Here is a 22,083-nt window from a genome sequence, read left to right on the forward strand (position 1 = left end):
GTTACCCCTACTGTTAGCCTTGAACTCGCAGAATTTAAGTGGCCTATATGAGCTAAGTTTACAGGGGTATGTACTGTATATGGAGTGGTGTGTAAATGTAATGTAGTGTTAATATTGGATTTTTGTAGATGTCGCTCCCGGTGCTGGAGCCATTGAGCCAACAGTTTGCTGACGTTTCTTGAGTTCTTTACAAGTGGAAGATATCTGAAACTCCTGATATCTGAGCCTCTGAATTACAACTATGGCTGGCGTGCCATCAGTTGCTTCTAATTACCATCTAAACGATATGGAAAATGTAACTCAGTACTGGTTAAATAATACTGTAACAATTAGATTTGCTCCCTAAGGTTGGCTGGGTGGATATGTGACCAAAGCATGGAGTAACTGTGTGTTCATGGACATCGCAAAAACGTTTTTCCGAGTGAAAACGTCACCATTCACGTAACGTCCTGTGGGAATCAGAGGTGGGAAACTCGGGCTGGATTTTGATAACCGAGTTCCCCAGTTGGTGACGCGTTGTTGACAACTGACATTTGATGTAGGCGACTTTGGTTCACTGAACATATTTCAATGATAATAAACTGTTTATTGTGGATAAATGCCTCTGCCAAGAAACATACACAGGCATAATATGTTTAAAATTATTCACAAATATGCCTATGTATAAAAAAACAACACATTATCCGTGTCTTTTCCCGTTCGTTGTCCTGCAGATAACACAAACAAACACCTGGCGATGTGCTGTTTGGATGCTCGCATAAGAAAACAGCAGAGAATCTTCTGTTATTGTGGCCTCCATGTTTTCACACACCTGATGCTCTAGGTTACGGCCAACCGTTGGTGGCAGTCATGCAAAAAGATGTTATGCCAAACGCCAATATAACAGAAGAAGAAGAACACGCATCCCGACCATGTGAACGCTGCCAGTCGGAAAAACAACGTAACCACGGGGGCGGTCCCTGTTATTCCTTGGTGGCATGAACGCAGCATAAGGTACGAAGTGCTGAGGTCATAAATGTCAGCATGATAGCCTACAACACGTTGACAGTAGCTAAACCTGAATGTTACATATGTATCAATGAGTGCATTAGTACACCAGCTTTGAGCCTTATGACAGGTTTGACGTGACTGGGGAAATGATGTTTACATGGAACCTGATTTTCAGATCATCTATTCTAACAGCATCCAGGTGTCTGACCACCTGTGTGCAGCTGTGTCTTGATATCTCACCATTTCAGTCACTAAGTTCTGTACCAACCTGAACCAGGCGTTTACCTCAGCATCCTGGTTTCTATGGAAGTACTCCAGGGAGCTTATCCAGGTTTCTGAAACCAACACATAACTCCACGAACCTGATCATTACCAGGATAGTAGTTCCATGTAAACACACCCACAGGCAAATTCACAAAAGGATTGCACATTGCACTATAAGACATAAAATGTACACCTTACGTGTGTGTGTGTGTGTGTGTGTGTGAGTGTGGGCGTGCATGCGTGCGTGTTTGTGTCCTCCCCACCTCCTGTGCATTGATGGAGTGCAGGCCGTTGACGGGCCAGTCCACCTCAGGTAACGGGGATCCAGAGCCGTTACAGATGGCCATTACTCGATCCCCCTCGATAACGGTGAGGTTGCTGTGGCTGACGCTGATATCGGGCAGGTCTGAGAGAGGGCACGTAAGGGAAAATGTATCATACCCATGTAGACATTTGTGAGCCATTTCTGAAGATTTAAAGCCAGGAATCAATGGGCTTGGAGCTGACAGCAACATTCAGGGGAGGAAGTCAGGAAGTACTGAGAGACAGACAGACTACGTTTAAGGATTTATTGAAAAAAAAAAAGATATAGAAGAACCCCAGCTCTATAATCGAATCAGCTTTATCGTTATGGGCAGTAAGAATTCCCAGTCAATAGGCCCGGGGTGTGTTCACACTCTGAACTTACCACAGTTGCTGATGTTCATGTTGTGCAGCAGAATGGTCCTGTTGCCGTCAGCACAGTGTAACTGTTGGCTGCTTAGCCCCGCCTCTCCTCTCTGTTGCCATAGCTGCAGCCAGCGGATCTCACAGCCGCAGTCAAACACCACCTCCTCTAAATGACTGGACAGAAAGACAGGAAGAGCAGTGACTGTAATAACAATGTGCAAAATCTCATCAGTGATATATCACCTACCAACTGGCACAGTTCACACTTATTACACGCTCTACCGCCACACGTGCATTTCCTCACGCAGGGAGAACAAATGTAAAACTGATAGCTCTTGTCAAAACTGCAAAACTCAGACCAAAACTAAAAAAATCAAACATCCCGATGTATGTACGAGCGGATTACCAATCAACTTCAACTTTTTAAGTGAACTCGTGATAAATCAGCATCCTTTAGGCTCTGATGTCAGGAGGTTGGCAGGTCTGCTGATCAGCCATACTTATACTTATAGATCATTGACTGAGATAAGTGAATTAGTTTTCCATCTTTAAACGCCTTAAAATTGTGAATTTGGCTGCAGAACATTCCCGGGGGTGGAGGAGGGATGACTCGCCCCCTGTGGTGGGCGATGTCACAGAAGGCCGACTCATAAAATCCACCGACTTCATCTACACCGAATCTCATTCCAAACTACTTTGAAATGTTGGCAGCCGTACACACGCACACACACACACACACACACACACACACACACACACACACACACACACACACACACACACAATCCTGGAATCAATACGAGCACACAGATTGGTGATTATGTAACATCCAAGGGGGGTATTTTTCTGAGAAAAGTGTATTTTATTCATTCTAGTGGAGGGAGTCAGCCCAGTAACCGTTCTGAAATACAACTTTCTCATCAGTCAGCTGGCATTTCAGATTATTTCAGCACCTTATAGACTTATAAAAAATAAAAAAATTATAAAAAATAGACTAAGAAATTCCCTGCTGTCTGAACTTTGTTTTTGCGAGAGAAAAAAGATAACTTTTAGAAAACTGTTGTTTTTACTCTAATTACTTCTGTTTCTCTACATGTATTTATTTTTACTGAATGTTTATTTTATTTTTTTATACATTAGCGTACGTCCTTTGGTTGTGGTTTTTACATATGCCGTTACAGGTTTCTACCACACCCTCACATGTATTTTTTGTATTTCTTTAATGTAATTTGTTTTTATGTTCCGTGAAACAAATAAACAAAACTATACTAAACTAAAACCTTCTGACAGCAGGAAATAGTTACAAAACCGCTGAAAACAACCCTCTTGAAATGATGCTACCTGTATGTACATGTACATTTGTACAGGTGGTTTTTAAGTTGGAGCACATTAGTCCACAAAAGACTGACAGCACGACAAAATAATAAAACTTGAAACTGTTCCACCTCACTAATATTAGCTTGTTAGCAAGCTGACTGCTAAGCCTAACTGCATGGTGCCAGCAGCTTCTGTAATTTTAGCACTAATGTACTGCTCTAGTTACTTGCTACTTTCAGTTCATAGAAGCTCTTTGTCGTGTGGTTTCCACTGAATTCGGAAGAGTTGGATGTGAACCAACAACGCATGCTGAGAAGTCAGTGCCCACTGAAGGGCTTCAACATCATCTCTGCAGGTGCGGCAGTGCACAGTCTGCAAGATGGCGCACTATTACAGGCACTGTGAACATTCAAGGGTGGATCATCTTTTTAAACCACGGAAGTGTCTTGTCAGTGTGAGTACAATTAAGTACTTTGCAAATGGCCTATTGGTAAAATATCATTGTGAGATTAGCTGTGTCTTCATTTTGTGGAAATATATAAAATATTATTAACACACGTGACATTTACAAATAAAGTGCTATTTCCTGCATTTGACCCTTTTCTAATACTCCCCACAGTGACATTCAGAAACGCCATCATCATCATATCTTCTGTTTTGTGACTGAGAGTAAAAACAGCGAGATCTCACTGTCTCTCCAGTAGGATCCTTTCTCGCTGAAGGAAGGTTCGTAAGCCCAACAAAGTTGTCACTCATCTGGTGTTAACAGGACGCTATCGCAGCTGTGTTGCACCTCTGGCTCTGCTCTATAGTTTACTACAATAGCTCAGGAGGTTTCCAGGGTGAAACGTCTCTATTTACTTTAAGTGTTTGAGGCTCTTTCTTTTAAATTAAAGTTGACTGTTGTTTAATTCAATTCAATTCAATTTTATTTATAGTATCAAATCATAACAAGAGTTATCTCGAGACACTTTACAGATAGAGTAGGTCTAGACCACACTCTATAATTTACAAAGTCCCAACAATTCTAATAATTCCTCCAAGAGCAAGCAGAGCGACAGTGGCGAGGAAAAACTCTCTATTAGGAAGAAACCTGGGACAGACCCAGGCTCCTGGTAGGCGGTGTCTGACGATGCCGGTTGGGGGTGTGATGAACAGAGGTTCTGGCCAGAGTCTGTGTTTCCAAAGTGTCTGAACAAATCTGAAAATACCAGATCTCCCTTTAACAGGGTTTTATTCTCCTCATGCATGACTTTGAGACCATTTTTTAGAGCAAAGACGCGACATTATTGTGTCACATTTCACCTACATTCAGAAACACATCTAACTTATCACGCTTGTGTTTGACTGAATTGATTAACATAGACTCCGAAGCATTCCTCTTCAGATATCTCTGCCATGTGTTGTCATATCCATCATGTGTGGAGGGCCATGATGTCACTGTTTGTGGCTGATGGGAGATTTGTGACACAGCTGTATCTGGAGATTCATGGAGGTGTGAAGGACGGAGAGTAGGAACGAGAGGGCGGCTTTTTTTTTTCTTTCACTGAAACTAGTAGTGACACTTGAGTTGATTGTGCCGCTGACAGGGGAGAGATTGACAAATAACAACGTCTGGATGCTTTACTGAAGACAGCTGTAGGTGAAGGATAAGTGTATTGCCATTTACACACAGAAACATAGTCACACACACATACACACACACACATGAACAGGCACTGTGTACACATGCATAGACACATTTGGACAACAAACTAACAGTTAAAGATTATCAGTGAAAGATACAACTGAATACATCAATAAATAAAAGCCTATTGATAGTTACATCATTCAAATGGAGTGTAAACACAATTATGAAGCTTTAGATGTTCCCTTTAACCTCCAGTCAGTTTATAAAAAAATTCAAAACTAAATGTATTCAACTCTTCACTAGCTTGTTGACTTGTCTGGCAATCTTTTATTACCTTTTGTCAGGTAATAACACACACACACACACACACACACACACACACACACACACACACACACACACACAGAGCAGGGATGGAGTAGTTCTTTACCACCCTGCAGGCGTGCTGTGATGAATGCTAGCTATCTACTGTGTGTGTTGGTGTGTTTGCTAAGGGGAAGGGGCAAGAGTAATGAACATTTGTTGATCTGAACCCTGAGCTGACTGCACACATGCATGCATGCATGCACGCACGCACACACACACACACACACACACACACACACACACACACACACACACACACACAGAGTCCTCTGCGTATGCCCAATTTTGAGATCAATAGGTGCATTATTACAGCCGCAGCCACAGGTTTGATAAATAGAACAAACTGGATTTGTCTGCAGAATAAAAGCCCAAGGACTGAACTACAGCATTAGTTTTTCAGAACATATGTCTTGCACAGGAGATGGGGAATTTCTGTGTGAAGCACCTTGTAAATACTGTATAATGTTGCCTTTAAAAAAATCTCTGATAAGAAATGATTTTTTTCTGTTGTGTTTCAACTATGTAAACCTGAGGGATAAACACAACAGAATACAGTAGCATACAGTGGAAACACAACATTAGTCAATCTGGGCCAGTCTGAGAATGACTTTTGATGAGCACCATGAGTTCAGACTTTACACTTGTACACAGTATTGTACACAGGGAATATCAAAAATGACTACTGACAATTTCTCTAAGTTGAGATAGACCTGTGTACCAAACATAGCATTGATCTTTGGCAGTGTGTCTTCAACACAAGCATGTTGAAAAACTAAGCCACCTCAGTGCTGTTGTGTGTTGGGAGCTGCTTATATGAGTGGACAGAGATTCAAAAGCTTTTGGCCTTTTGCTGAGCACTGTGGAGCCGAGATGGGCCACAGTACGGCTCTGCACAAGCGAGTGTCCCAAAATCTGTAATGATGAATGTGAATGAGCTGAATGTCATGTTTCTGTCTGACGTTCACATGTTGTACCTTTCAGTGTTTGTCAGTCAGACTCGGCTTGAAGCTCCAGATAAAATTAATTTTGTTTTGACTATTGCTCATATGAAAAGTAATGTCATACGTTAATAGCAGGACTAGTTAGTTATGATAATATTACACTGATCATTCTAAGTTCATTGTCAAAAATTAATTGAACCATGAACCTGCCACGGGGATTAACAGGTAATCATAATTAGGCAATGATGTGAAAAAATGAATGAAGTGTTTTAATAGTCTTTATTACCATTTCTCATGTAAACTAGCAGTGTAATTATATAAATGATGCAGAAAATGAGCCATTGCGTATTGGTGGGGAAGAGTTGCTGGGTAATTACACAGGACTACCCACCAACATATTAATATAACTCATGTGCAGAGGTGGGTAGTAACGAGTTACATTTACTCCGTTACATTTACTTAAGTAAGTTTTTGAAGAAATTATACTTCTAGGAGTAGTTTTAAATCACTATAGTTTTTACTTTTACTTGAGTAGATTTGTGAAGAAGAAACTGTACTCTTACTCTGCTACATTAGGCTACAATGAGCTCGTTACTTTTCTTTTTACCTCTTTTACCCTTCTGCTTTTATATTTATATATATATATATATATATATATATATATATATAGAGAGAGAGAGAGAGAGAAAATATATATATATATATATATATATATATAGAGAGAGAGAGAGAGAGAGAGAGAGAGAGAGAGAGGGAAATGTTGCTTGTGCTTATTTATATTTTATTATTTTATTTTTTAAGTACTTGAAATTACCTGGATTATTTTAATTTAAGCTATTTTGTAATTCATTAATTCATTTATTTTAATTTATTTTATTGATTGGATGAACTATAATTTGCCTAAAGATGATTATTTTGTATTTTTGTCTGTCTGATTGAATGCTTGTTCAAAAAAACAAATCAGTCGTTACTCAACAGTTACTCAGTACTTGAGTAGTTTTTTCATCAAGAACTTTTTTACTCTTACTCAAGTAATTATTTGGATGACTACTTTTTACTTTTACTTGAGTCATATTATTCTGAAGTAACAGTACTTTTACTTGAGTACAGTTTTTGGCTACTCCACCCATCTCTGCTCATGTGTTGCTCTGTGATTCATCCAGCAGTACACTTGTCTGTGGCTCCCTGTAAGCACCACCTAATTAAAGTTCTTTCATTAGTACGTTCATCAAGGCCATAAAACCATGTTGTTACCCCCCAGGTTGATCCGACTTTATCTGACGACGTGCAGCAAATGCAATCTTTGCCACCAACTTAATTAAGTCCCTCATCTACCTGGCCACGGGAGTGAGATGTAAATGAGTTGTACCACTTTGTAGTGGAGATAACCTCTCTCTCATTCTTAAGGCACAGATAACCTCTCACTTTCATTAAGTAGATAGACAGATGGGGGAGGAGAGGGTGAAGACAGAAAGAACGGGGAAAAACGTCATCCACGGTGCTAATGCTAAATATGTTTTTATGCCACTTTTACATTTATCGGATACTGTTGAGTAGAGAGTGTCAATGACGTGAGAGCAGAGGTGATATATGGAACCAGCAGGCCAGGTGACTTGTGTTAACTACACGTTGGATTCACTGATTCACTAAAATGTCAATCTGAAAGCAAAATGGTGATCTGAAGAGGATACAGACTTCAACAAGTCCTCCAAAATTTACGGCCACATTGCTCGCTTGTTCCTACAAAGGCATGGACACCCGACCCGAGCCCGACGGGTCCCAACGGGTCTCGATGGTACAGATATTTAGAAATTATGGTCGGGTTCGGGTCGGGCTTGGTCACATCAGTGCAATAAGGCATTTGTTGTAAAATAGTGCTGCAGCTCCTTTAAGAGAGCTCAGTGTGTGTGTGTGTGTGTGTGTGTGTGTGGTAAGAGGGCAGAAGAGGGATAGAGAAAGAGGAAGCAGACATGTTGTGTGCAACCGGAGCAGAGTTGGTGGAATAAGTTTAAGTTTTGTACACAGTATGTGCGGTGTCCAAAATAAACTCCAGACTGAAAGCCGGGCCGGGCCAAGCCAGGCTCGGACAGAAAAATTCTAGTTCCTACCCTCATAAACACCCACAGAAGTGTTCCCTCAATTAGCGTTCCTAGCAGTGGCAGGAAATACGCTGAAGCATTTGCCATCCTTATACCACAGTTTTAAACACGTGGTTAACGTTGTGAAACGGTTGCAGGTTGGTTAGGTTTAGGCACAAAAACTACTGGGTTAGGTTTGTGATGTAATTACGTACATGACGTAGAACATGACGTAGTTCCGCTTGTTACCTAAAGGTATAAAAACTCGCCATTGAGTTTTGGTTGAAATGGGACAGGAACACCAGCCTCCTGGGTAAAAGTCCTGTGCTTGTTCGTCTGGGGAGCATGACTATGCAGAGCAAATGTAATGAAAAACTGTCCATTAAATACTGACATGTTTTATGTACAAGTGGACATTTTGGAACCAAGAAATGGATCCGTCCTCAGGGGACCATGACAATCACAGTAAAGTAGATGGAAATCCAGCCAGCAGTTATTGGGATATTTGTCATGTAGACAATTTTATACTCTCTCAATATCCCCAGACATCGTTGTTAGCTTTTACTTCGCTCCGCTAACGGAAAACTTTGCCGTTCCTCAATCAGCTCTGTATCATCACAACGTGGGCGGTACATGCAGGTGGAAAAGTCTGCGTCGTGTGTCCCCCCCCGGCAGACCCCCGCTGCTGGGTGAACAGGGATCTCCGGGCAAGCTGTCAAACAGTCATCTGCACACACTGCAATGACACAAAGCTGGTTGAAATTTAGCAAAGTTTCAATTTAAAATTCCAGCAGAACCTGTATGTTGGCATGACAACGCATCAGTGTCGACTAGTGATTGGTTAGGGTAAATCAAACCCTCCTTCCCCCAAATGCAAATCGATTAGAGTGGAGGCAAAGTCAGACTGAAGATGGAAACGGACATTTGTGTCTGATATCATGCAAACACTGAGCAGGATTTTCCTCAAAAACAATGTGTAAACTCAAAAGTAATGCATCACAATCATCACTTATGAAGTGTCTGTAAATTGCTCTGATAAGAAATTATGTTGTGTTGTAAAAAGAAATGTTCATATTTTTCAAAAGGCCTTTGACTTACACATGGGGCACTCAGTTGTGATAAAAATAAGAGATTTCACAGATGTCAGACATTAATATCTCTCCTCAAACAAAAGGCTTGTTAGCATGCCATTAGCTGAATGACACTAAGCGTGGAGTTGACTATGAAAGGATGCAGCTGACTCACTGAGGTCATTTTCAATTTCAGAGAAATCAATGGAGCATAAAAAATAGTCTGATCCAATTCGAGAAGACACAGCACTGTACGATCTTTCACCTGCAGTCACACTGTGACATGCAGACCTGTTTGAGGCTGAATACATCCTTGATGGAATGACACAAACAGATGGTCAATCACAAACAGATGCTGTCAGCTGTGTGTGTGAGTGTGTGTGTGTGTGTGTGTGTGTGTGTGTGTGTGTGTGTGTGTGTGTGTGTGTGTGCAGGGCTGCCAACATTTCAAAGTAGTTTGGAATGAGATTCGGTGTAGATGAAGTCGGTGCACTTTATGAGTCGGCCTTCTGTGACATCACCCACCACAGGGGCGAGTCATCCTCTCCTCCACCCCCGGGAATGTTCTGCAGCCAAATTCACAAACAAGACAGAAGTAATGATAAACTGGATATCACTCATATATCACGGCTTTCACTGGTGTTGATGCACGGAGCAGCCATATTGGATTCTGAGGTCGGCTTTGCTCGGAGGACTGTGAGGTTGTCCGACTTTCCGAGTCGGAAGTCAACACTTGTCTAAAAGTGGTTGCAACATAGCTATAGGAACTACAGAGACTTGGTGCTGAGCATCACTCAACTGTTGGTCAAATGGAGCATAATGCCTTAAATCCTAAATCTGTAAAGTTCTAGATTTATGTTGGTATGTTGGAAAGTTCTGAAGCTAAATGTATCTGAGAGGAAATCAATATAACCTGTGTGTGTGTGTGTGTGTGTGTGTGTGTGTGTGTGTGTGTGTGTGTGTGTGTGTGTGTGTGTGTGTGTGTGTGTGTGTGTGTGTGTGTGTGTGTGTGTGGGGCACATACAGTAATCACTGTCTGACCTTTTTTGTGGCTGTTTGTCAGGAGACTTTCTGTTGCACAACTCAGCAGCCGGCCTGTGGACCACATCAGGACTGGGAGATGTTGATACACAACATGCATCAAGCACAGCCTGACCTTAAGAATTGATATGCCCGGGATAACATTTTGACATTTCATAGATTCGGATATGATAGCCTGCACCGATGTGGAAAAGCTGTGTAAACATAGAGACAAAATGAAAACAGAGGCTGACTCTCTGTGCTCAGAGCTACTTGGATCATTCTGTCCAATCTTTTTTAACCAAACGGACTAGTAGTCCACTGTTATTTTGAATATGACAACATTGTGAATTAGATACAGGCCATGCAAACATCATATTCTGTTTGGATATTCAGATTAAGGCCAGGGTTTTTACTGCAGTTTGTAACAGTTTACGGCCTCCAGCCTCTTTCGGCTTATGGTCAGCTGTGTGCGTTGCTGTGGTTACTGTTCACAAACCAACCAGCCATCAGTTTACAGGGCTGTGGTAGAGATGCACAGCCGAAAGAAAAGAAGGAGAAACACAGCTACTTTTAAACATAATCAAAGACTTGGATATCAACAGGTTTTTGGATTTGAGCCGACCTTTCCAAGAAGCTGGTTGAAGGAATGAAAGAGGGACGCTGTGTTCACACGCTCCAACTAGTCCTCCACCTCTGGAACACTCAGAAAAGATCCTGTTTTGTACGGATAGATGTTAACGGCAATATTAGTGGAATATTCACTTTCATGGAAACAGCTTAGTCGGAATACTGTCTTTTTGTCTTTTAGAAATGCAAAAAACTGAATATTATGTGCATGTAAACGTAGTCATTGACTAGAGACATTCATGGCTGACCCTGTTTTTCAGTCTGACATCACGCTGTGTTGTAATACAGTATCATGATGATGAATCGTGCATGTTGTACAGTCTGTAATGTGGACTGCATTGTAGTGATACTGGACAGTTTCACATAACACTGAGTTACGGTATGTGTGAGTATTTGCCCTGTTTAAAAAGCCTATAACCAGTGCTTTGTGAAAGTGTGTGTGAGTTCTCTTGTTGAATTCAATGGGTAACGAGGGAGGAAGTGTACACAGTTTGTGTGTGGGTGATCTTTGTTCTCCATAGGGCCCAGCATGGTGTTGTGTGGCTGCTGCCTGTGTGAGAGCACTGAAAAGATATCCATTATCAGGAGTCACAGCAGGACCAGCAGGGCTCAACGCTGGCTGAATGCAGGACAATACAGTGTGTGTGATACTAACACACAGAAAGCAGCTCAATAACTTCCAATGGCTGCTGTCAACAGGAGGTGATGGAGGCTTTATCTGAAAGGTGGAACTGAACTGACCCAAACTGGCTCCATTCAATCACAATCTATTAACTGATTAGCTCATTGAAAAACCAACAATTGAATTCAATATACTGGTATTAATATGTGTTCTTGTTATCTTGATTGTGCAGAGACTCATTGACATTGAGCATGAGTCTCTGTTTTCTGCGCATTTCTACTAGGTTTTTGCACACACGCACACACACTTAGACACACACACACACACACACACACATGCTTACACAGACAGACACATTATGGGCCCTATCTTGTACTCAGCGCAATTGCCTTTGTACACCGACGCATGTATCATTCCTATTTTGCACCCGACGCACAGCGGACTTTTCCCTCCACAGACGCACGTCGGTAAAGTAGGGAATGTTTTTGCGCTCCATTGCGACATAAATGAGGAAATATTAGAGGACTTCAGGAGACGTGATGTTGAACTACGGTGGGATTGGACACTCCGGCGGAATCTGGTCCGGGAGTGGCAATGTGCGATGCGCTCCTGGTGGAGCGGGTGGACGGAGATGGAGTGGGGGGAGGAGGAAGGGGCACAACAGGAGCAGGTGGAGCAAGGAGGTGGTGTGTTTGGAGGCCAACGCTCCATGGCTGCAGCAATCCTCTCCAGACTTGAGGAGATGCGCCCGAGAGGCCGCAGCAACATCGCCACCCGGTCAAGACGGGCATTTATTACTTTGCCGCATCCCGGACAGCTCCCGCTGGCGTGCGCCAGGCAAATCCGCCGTCATAATAGCAATCCACCATGGAACAAGCGTGCCTGCTCTTAAAGGGAATGTGAGATGACGCTCTGATTGGTTATTTTCACGTTACGCCCAAACCACACCTAGCTAACCAACCCATTTTAGATTTGCGTTGGACGCAAGAGTCATTTATCCTGCCCGTATAATAGCAACAGTGCCCGAAATCCGCCCACAAAGCTACTTGCGTTTCACGTTTGATACTTGCGTTTAAGATCGTTAAAATAGGGCCCTATGATTGTACATCTATTTTTGTCTCACTGACAAAATGCATTCCCTAGCCCTGTGCCCTAACCTTAACCATCACAATGAAGTGCCTAATCCCTAAACAGAACCTATACGATTCTAACGTGTGTGTGTCTGTGTGTGTGTGTGTGCGTGAGAATACAACACTACTGTGAGAACTGTATCTTTGGATGGAGGATATACATATATTTAATATATATATATTTAAAATACATCCTCTGTCTCTGTCTCGTTTATGATTGTGTGGGGGTTTGGTTAGTAGGTGCAAAGTAAGACTTACATCAAAGTACTGTATGCAAAGAAAGTACTGAAATGTTGGGTTGATTCATCAGGTGTCTTGAATGCAGGAGTAGAGAATCTGTAGCCTGGAATCGTGATCAGAATTGCGTGCATTGTGCTGGACGGAGAATGCCAGTTACCCCCAGTAACTATGATCAAGCCTCTGTCCTAGTTTTAAACTTGCCCCAATCTGAAATGAACGGATGTGATTGGCCCATCCTGGGTTCTCTTTGGCTGGAAATCTGTCTAAATGTGAGCGGTGCCAGACGTATCTGCCAGAGCAAATGAAACATGAGCTTGCAGATTTGCCTGGTTTCCAGGCTAGGGAAATTGCTTTATAATTGCAATATAAATCATGTAAAAAAATATGATTTGGATCACACAGGTGGTGCAGGGGTGCACAGGTGAGATGAATACATTATACCAATAAAAGTGTGCCCTTATTTTTGAAATAACGGCATCAAGTGTGGATAATCTCAACAGAGATCAGTCATCAAGACTAGAAGTTTCGAAACATTCCAAACGTTTCATTTGATTTAATTTCAGCTACGTGTTGATGGAAAAATTCACAGCAAGGTCAAATAATTTTCAGCGGCTTTAGCGATGGAGCTGCTGTGGATCAAACATGGGAGACGAGCACTCAGGCTGCCCAGGAAGATAACCACTGATGTCTGGAAGTCCACAGAAAGTGGCTCAGGACTTATCCACACTTAAAAGAGTCCAACTTCCACATTTCTGCAGGATGTTCATTTCGTGACATTTGCTTCACTTATTTGCATCAATCTTTTCTGAAGTTTTATATTTTAAAAGGTTTGACTAAATCGAGTTTGGCAGCTGGATTAAAACACAGACTGAGACACGAGAGGTACAGAAGTAAGGGGAGGAGAGGGATGGAAATCCAATGATTGCTATACATAATATACTGTAATTGAAATCACCTAAAGTTATAACAACTGTAGCTTTAAAACATTAATTACACCTAATGTCTGTGATAGCTGTTAATCACTTGGTGTGAAAACATGAATTATATAACCACATATAGCTCCCACAGATCCAAAACTACAAACATTCACAGGAGCCAGGAAGAAAGTGTCGACCTCTAGTAACCTGTGTTTTAGGGTGTTACACTGTGTGTGTGTTTGTGTGTCTGTGTGTCACACACTGCTCACTGCTAACAGCCCCAGCAGCTTGAACCAGCCCTGCTTTAAATATCCCAGATAGAATAGCTGGCAGCAGCTTCACAGGCTCAAGTTGGCAGAACATGTTGTAACACACACATACTGTATATTTATCTACACACTGCCTCAATGGCAGTTACACCCCTGTCACAGTATCCACAGTCAGAGTCGCAAAAAAATCTCGCACTCCTGAAATACCACTGTTAAAAGGATTATTAGATTTAGGCTATTAGATTCTTATACGTGGTCTTGGTGAAAACTTGATTCTGATTGGCTGCAGGGTTTCCATTAAAAACTGATATACTGTAGGACACCTACTAAATGAGTTCTGGTGGAAGTGACTGTTTACCGTTCTAAATGAATGGGCTACATTGAGAGAAAAAGAAAGAAAATTTTTATTTCCAACACTGTGTCGTCCTTCAGTGGCTCGTCTTCTCAACACCACAGGGTGGCGCTAACACACAACTGCAGGAAGTCAGTCACACTCTCAACTGACTTTGTTTCGATCATCTCTCATCCCGTTCACTGTTCAGCTCTCTACGTCAGGCTGGTAACGTTACACATGGAGGAACATCTGTTCCTGATAGCTGATAGCTAGCATTTTTTTGTTGTGAAACATACTGTCACATTATATTTACTGATTTCCAACCGTGCACGATGTTATTGACTTTGAATCTTGTTAGACCTTAATTTTGAATGCTGAGTGATTATAGATATCCATTAATGTTGATATTGAAAGTACAATATGGTTAGTAGTATGTCCAAAAATCATTAGTATATGTGTATCTTCTGAGCCCATTAGATGGCGCTGTCTGTTTAAAGAAAACGGCTCCAGGAATGACAACCCAGTGTGCTTTAACCCTTTGTTGAAAAGAGAGTGCCATCTAGTGGCTCAGGAAATAAAGAGAATGCTTCATGAAGCATCACTAGGTATTACTCAAGCCCTAAGATGTAACCAGGGAAACAGAGTAATTGTTTGAAAAAACTTTAGATTTTAAATGCAAATCACATTAAAATATAACTTAATGCTCTTAAAAAAATGTTTTGCTTTAAATGGACAGGACAGGTGAGAAAGGGGAGAGAGAGGGGGAAGACATGCAAGAAATGGTCACAGGTTGGAGTTGAATCCTGGACCTCTGCGTTGAGGTATAATCCTCTAAATATATGTGCGCCTGCTCTACCCACTGAGCCAACCCAGTCACCCTTATCATGCAGTTAATGGACTCTGGCAGAGATGCTTCTGTCCTCCCCGTTGACCATTGAGTCCTGATAGTGGACACCTCGTCAGACATTTAACATTACATAACCGCTAACTCTTACACTACACATGATTGCAATATTTGTTGGAATGTGGGCTGGCCTTGAAGAGAGCATAATTGGCTCATGTGTATTCACAATCAGCACCTGGTTCATCAGCAAATTCATTCTGAGCTTTCAGATATGTTCCTCCACTCTCACAGAGTAATTAACTGGTGTCATTTAATACGTTCAGAGAACTCATTGAGAACATAATTAATCTAAGCTGTACATGTTTCAGCAATGATGCTGTTGAATAATACATTATACAACTTACACCTGATGAATTAGTCTTGTTATGACTATAATCATGTTTTTTTGCTGGATATTTTCAATTCTACCAAGTGTCTATAAAATTGTAAAAATATACAGATCTTGAATTATTATTAGCATAACCAGTGGAAACAAGTTGTTGCCAGGGACTGCCTTGACTACTGTATATGACTAGGCTACAGCAGATTAGCTGCAGTCAGCTGAGTGCTGGCCAAACAAATATAATACACACACATATAATTGCCATTGCAGCTGTAAAGATAACACCAGGTGCATCGGACTGTAGAAAGTGAAAGAGCACCATCTGTTGATTCTAGCACCATAATTCAGTTGCTGAAGATTAGTTGTTGCTTTTTTTTTGCTGGTATTTTAAGAGGTAGAGAAAGTGATGTAAGGTCTGTTTGGCATTAGTCCAAAATGCTCTGAGTGACACATAGAGGTACTGGCAGAGCAGCATGTAACATTTTATTTGTGGAGGACTATGGCAACCTGTAAGCTACAGTTCAGAGCTTGTACTCACTTCACATCCTTCAGCAGAATTTTGTGTGTTAGTGGGATAAAAAAAAAAAAATTGTGGTATGGGATACTGGCAAGGCATAGCATGACGTTATGGTATGACACAGCATCATATGATAGGATGTGGAGGTATAGAATATAATATATACATTTTGCCTCTCATTCACTTCCTTTGTTTCGAAGTTGATGTTGATGCACAGAAGAAGTTGTTTGGATGTGCGACTTATTTCTTCAAAAAGTCTCTCATTCACGCAAACACACATTCACACACCGATGGCAGCGAGCTACCATACAAGGTAACCCTAACCCAGGATACTGGGACATGTGGACAGGTAGAGCTGGGGACAGGACGGCCAACCCGCTCTACTTCCTGGGCCACAGCCACCCTTTATATGACAGGAAATCATATGCTAATATATGAAATCATAATTTGTGACATAATATGTCACATGACATCATATGATATAACATCATATTATTTGACGTGACACAATATGGCATTATATTTTATCATATGACTTGACATGATATAATGGAATATGATGCAACGTCATCTGACATGATAATACATTGAAAATCATATGTATCTTTATTTTTATTGGGACGATTTTTAAAGTTGATTATTTGCCCTAGAATAAATATATATATATATAAAATATATATATACTATATATATATATATATATATATATATTTTTTACCAATGATTGACCTAAATGTTTTCTGTTTCTACGGTACCACCGATGGCGACTACATCATATCTCCAGCAAAAGGCAGAAAATGCAGAAAACCATGTTATGTTCTTCTTTACAGAGTAAATAAATGTCAGACTGACACATGTGATGTGCATTCTTCTTAGAAAACAAATTGTTTTTAGAAATGTCTTATGATATATTGTCTCTAGTAATAATACTGCATGTGACATGACACAACATGACATGATGAACGGTTGACTTTCAGGCCAGTTTTCCTTTTTCACATCAAAGTTGGCTGCTGACGTAAAAATATAAAGGTCATTTTGACGCTGTCACTTCAATTCAGAATTTCTCAGATTCATGTCCCCCCTCACTGATGCTATATGTGAAAGTCACATCATAAAAAATAAAAAATATCCGAGAGCCTGCAGGTTGCCATGATCCAACCCCAGCTTCTAATCCGTCCAGTTAAGGTGAAGCCTCAAACTCTTCCTCTCCTTCCCTCTTCCTTTGATGTGCTGGCTTTTTCTCTGCCATCTGCCCAGATCACAGGGCATACAAAATATTTCAGCACTGTACATTTAGTGGCTGTCCTCACTGAAGAGCTGTAATTTAGGTCATGAATCATGCAGGGCACATAAAAGATAAAACTAAAAGATAAAATAGTATGGCTTAAAAAGCCGCTAAGGTAATATTCAAAGATTAAAGCATCTATGTTGCTTCAGTTTAGTGGAGACAGAACTGATGCTGGTTTATATGAGATGGAATGGTGTAAAAGCAACAGTAACAGACAGCAATAGGTGTGTTACTCAAGAGCGGTTGGGACATCCTGAAGTAAAATACCAGGACAGAGGATTCAGCAGAATGAAGGTAGATATACTCACAGTACAGAACACATGTGTGTTTCTCCATGATACCAAAAGTTTCAAACAGCAACAGCAGCATTATGTCAAGGACTTTGAAACAAGGACAGGGTAATCACAAGAGGAAAAGAGAAAAAACAAAGCATTGCACTAAAAGCTTTGAAATGGAAATGAAGTGTAGCGTGTTACCTAACTGAGGAAGTCTACTGCCACTAGAGACACGTACAGAGACCCTCCCCCTTTCTATTTCAATCTTTGATATGAAGACTTGCAGCTTACCCTCAACATACCGGTAGGTCTAATTATTATAACTAGTCAAAATGTGCCTGTTTGGAGCGGGCCGATTGCTTGGCCTGTGGTATTCCTGCTTGAAGCTTTCTCCAGAACCATTGTACCTCAAAATGACTTAGAGAAGGACCCTAAACCGCTTAATATGCAACTCTACTGTTTAGCCTACTATTGACTCACAGTGTAGTCTTACTTCAGAGGAAAACATATTGTACCACTACATTTACCTGACAGAGAACGTTGCAGATTCAGAATTTACTTACAAAATATCACAACTAAAAAGTGGAGTAAACTGACATTTGCCTTATGGACTAATGGCGGTGCACCATGCGGAAGAAAAGGTGGAAGGCAATGAAAATAAAGATAATTTTTGTTTAACTACATTTAAGTGGTGTCTATTTGGTTTTTGCATGTTGATATTGTCATAGTCAGCGTATAACGACGGCGGTGTTGTGTCGTCTCGTCATTATCGTTAACAAATTGAACACTTCAGCAGAGGCGTTTATTTCCAGACGCTCCATTGTTCCAACCTCTCAATAACCCAAAAAATTCCCTTTGGTCCTACAGCCCACTAGTCCGACATCCCATTGTTCCGACCATATAGGCTTTTGTGGATCCCACGTAACTTCTAGGCAAGTCCCTCCCTACGAAGCAGCTCGATTGGTTGGGGTTAAGCATTGACCTCGAGTGGTTAAGGTTATGATAGCTGATTGGTCAGGGGATAGGACCTGAACTAATCGGGTTACGTTACCTTGCGTAAGCATGGACACCTGGTCAATAGTAGAGTGTGAATGCTATTGAAGGGCGGGTCTTGCCTTGAAGTTGAGTGTGTTCCATAATAAAGCTTAACCATTGTTCCTATATGGTCGGAACAATGGGATGTCGGAGCAGAGGGTTTATTTTTTTCGAAACAAAGGGACATCGGACTAGTGGGCTGTAGGACCAAGGGAATTATTGGGGTTATTGAAAGGTCAGAAACAATGGAGCGTTGGAGAAATGAAAAGGCACCTTCCAAACAAGGGCTAGTGGCTTGACTGTTAACGTTGAAGTATGGATTTGATTCGCGGGTGTATTTTGCCGATGGTAATGTTATTAGTGTTATAAGTTAGCAGCACACTCAAACAACATGAGCATAGAGGGTGAGTCTGAGTGAGAAGGTAGAAGTGGTGAATTTACAGCTCCCAGAAAACTTAATACGATGTAGTGTCTATACAATCTAGTGTCAGAAAAAATGCCTTTTTAATGAGTTTCCTCTAAGCAAAATGATCCAAGTTTGTTGTGCCAGCTGTAGCTAAAAAACCATGGTCCACTTACAGTTCGAAGAGCTGCAGATGTTCAAAGATCTGCCAGGACAGTGTGGTCAACATGGGGTTCTTGGACAGGTTTCTGAGGGAGAGAAGGAGACAGAGACATTGCATCATTATGATATTATATGACATCATATTACAGACTTCTTCTCATATCGCCTGTGCATTATTGTTTTGCTATCAGCCATGCAAAATCTATTCATCACACCACACGCCACACTCATGCATTCACGCAACCTCTTCACTGACTTACACCTCATGCTGCTACCACTCATCTGAGTCACATACGAGCAAACAAATCTGATATGGGCGAATTTAGGGTTAGGGTTAACCCAGTCTGAACGCGTGTGAAGTTGTTTGGATGAGCGGTTCTGGAGAAAGCTGCAGGCAGCAACAACACAGACCAAGCAATCAGCCCTCTCCCAACAGGCACGTTTTCAACGGGCTGCACAAGTAAAAATCTGTGATATCTATCTACAGTCTTCCAGAGGAGGGACACAGTCACTGTTCACTAAAGTCAGTCTCAAGTCAAGACCAACAAGTCCCTGGTCAAATGCAAGCTCTAACATTTGGTTTCAAGTCCTAAACAAGTTCCTGTGTGCAGTCTGTGTAGCGCCTATCAGTTCAACATTCCAGGTAAAAAGTAGAAATTCTCTCGATTGAATATAAGCACAAAATATGAGCTTTTGGCAGCTTGAGCCCTAAAACATCGTCTAAAAATATCTTTCAAACTAATGTAAGCTTGAAAACACACATTCAAGATGCTCCGTCTGTTAAGAGTGCCCCTGCATTAAAGAGTTAAGGCCCATGGAGTAATCAACTGTTCCCAAGTCTCTGATGTCATTGTCTTTCATTTGGCTCATATGAGAGTTTCCATTGCAATGACATCACCAACACAGCGTGTTAAAAATGCAAAAAAATTGAGGATTTAGCCAACATTACACACACACACACACACACAAACACACACACACAGCAGTGTCTAAACTTCAGTCACGAACCATTTCCCTCGTAACCCCTTCACTGTGCAATAACACAACAGAAGCACAAGTGTCCATCTCCATGGCAACATAAAGCCAACTATGAAGAGGTCCTCAGGCAGGTGGATTGGAGGGACGAGACACCCACTGCAGTCCAATTCACCCCTGTATTAACAGTGATCGTTGTGTGTGTGTGTGTGTGTGTGTGTGTGTGTGTGTGTGTGTGTGTGTGTGTGTGTGTGTGTGTGTGTGTGTGTGTGTGTGTGTGTGTGTATCACAGCCTGAAATATCATAAACACATATCAGTGAGCCACACTGCTGCACTGACATGTTCCCACACACACCATCCTGCTGCTGCCACAAATACTCATCGGCTGCTGAACATACTCCAAAAACAAATGCCCTATTTCATGTTTGTTTGATAAAAATTACAGTGACCAGTTGTTTTGGGAAATAAAACTATATATTTGAGCTGTTTGTAAAGACTTAAGTCTTCAACAAGCTGGGAGACACAGAACAGCAACATATATATGTATATAGAGTCGGACGTTTGGGAATCTCCACTAAATTCTCCTGTCTGGACATCAGTTGAATATGGTGTCGCTGAGCCGGGTCTACTTTAAATCTTATGTTTACAAACCGCAGCGGACATTCTGCCTCTAACACAACGTCATTAGATCATTCATTTGTGAAATAACAGCTTGGTTGATGAAATGTTGAGTAAATTAGATGAGTGACTTCTGATTTTAGGTTAGCGAAGCGAAGTGAGCAACCGTAGACCCTGAAAACATCAGCAGTCACTCTTCATGGCAACCTGCTAAGGAAAAGTACTTTTATTGGTGTTTTAAGCCCCTGACGTCTCCTTCCAGGCAGCGCTGCCTGGAAGGCACTATGATTAGGCAATGGTTATGGTTATGGTTATGGTTATGGTTATGGTTATGGTTAGGGTTAGGGATAGGATTAGGTGCCTTAAAGCCAACGGTCGCAGCGCTGCCTGGAAGGAGACGTTGGGGGCTTAAAACACCATCGAGCATACTTTTCAGGTGGTGATAGATAACAATACCTGACTGGCAAAAGATATAAAAGTGATTAAATAGATCATTTTCTAATAAGAATTATTGTAAAGAGTTACCACACAACCTCTTTGCCAGTCATGAAAACATGCTCACTCACTGACACACATTTCAATATCTTCTCCCTTTGTTTGGTGACACAATGAGAGCAGTTGATACTGATTGTTCAGCTGAGAGGTGAGAGAGTGGAGCTGGAGGAAGACAGGCAGGGACATAAATAGAAAAATAGCAAGTGAAAGAGAAAAAAACAGAGGGAGTAGAAGAAGACAAACGAGGAGAAGGAGGTGAGACTGATGGTGAGAATGAGAAAGAGACTCGCGGGAGAACAACAGGAGAGACTTTCTCTGCAAAGTCACCTTCAAACCTGGTCAACACACACACACACACACACAGAGTGTCTGTGCAATATAAAAGCACAACTTTGAAATAGTGTGTGCGGGTATCTCCATTTTGTGCTACCTTATACTGACTCTACTGTAGTAGTACTTCCATGCAGGCATCCAACTGCCTTCAGTGACCTCGTTTTTCAAAATTCATGAACTGTTTTTTTCTCTCAAACCAGCCACCACCAACCTCTGTGTGTTTACACTCCATTTTAAACATGGTTACATTCTATTGTAAAAACTGACC

General features: G+C 41.4%; 1 protein-coding gene across 3 annotated transcripts in view; it reads right to left on the reverse strand.

The window, feature by feature from the left end:
- Positions 1-22,083, reverse strand: part of ntrk3a (neurotrophic tyrosine kinase, receptor, type 3a) — a 143,140-nt gene that overhangs the window by 78,267 nt on the left and 42,790 nt on the right. For 2 of the 3 annotated variants that reach the window (XM_039809717.1, XM_039809716.1), the window contains exons 4-6: positions 19,408-19,479; positions 1,943-2,097; positions 1,518-1,660 (exon numbers count right to left, since the gene is read on the reverse strand). In XM_039809717.1, coding sequence (XP_039665651.1) covers positions 1,518-1,660; positions 1,943-2,097; positions 19,408-19,479 — 370 coding nt within the window. The remainder of the gene's footprint in view (positions 1-1,517; positions 1,661-1,942; positions 2,098-19,407; positions 19,480-22,083) is intronic. The other variant, XM_039809718.1, reaches the window with a different exon arrangement.

Source organism: Perca fluviatilis, chromosome 8 (assembly GCF_010015445.1).
Source record: "Perca fluviatilis chromosome 8, GENO_Pfluv_1.0, whole genome shotgun sequence".
NCBI classification, from domain to species: Eukaryota; Metazoa; Chordata; class Actinopteri; order Perciformes; family Percidae; genus Perca; species Perca fluviatilis.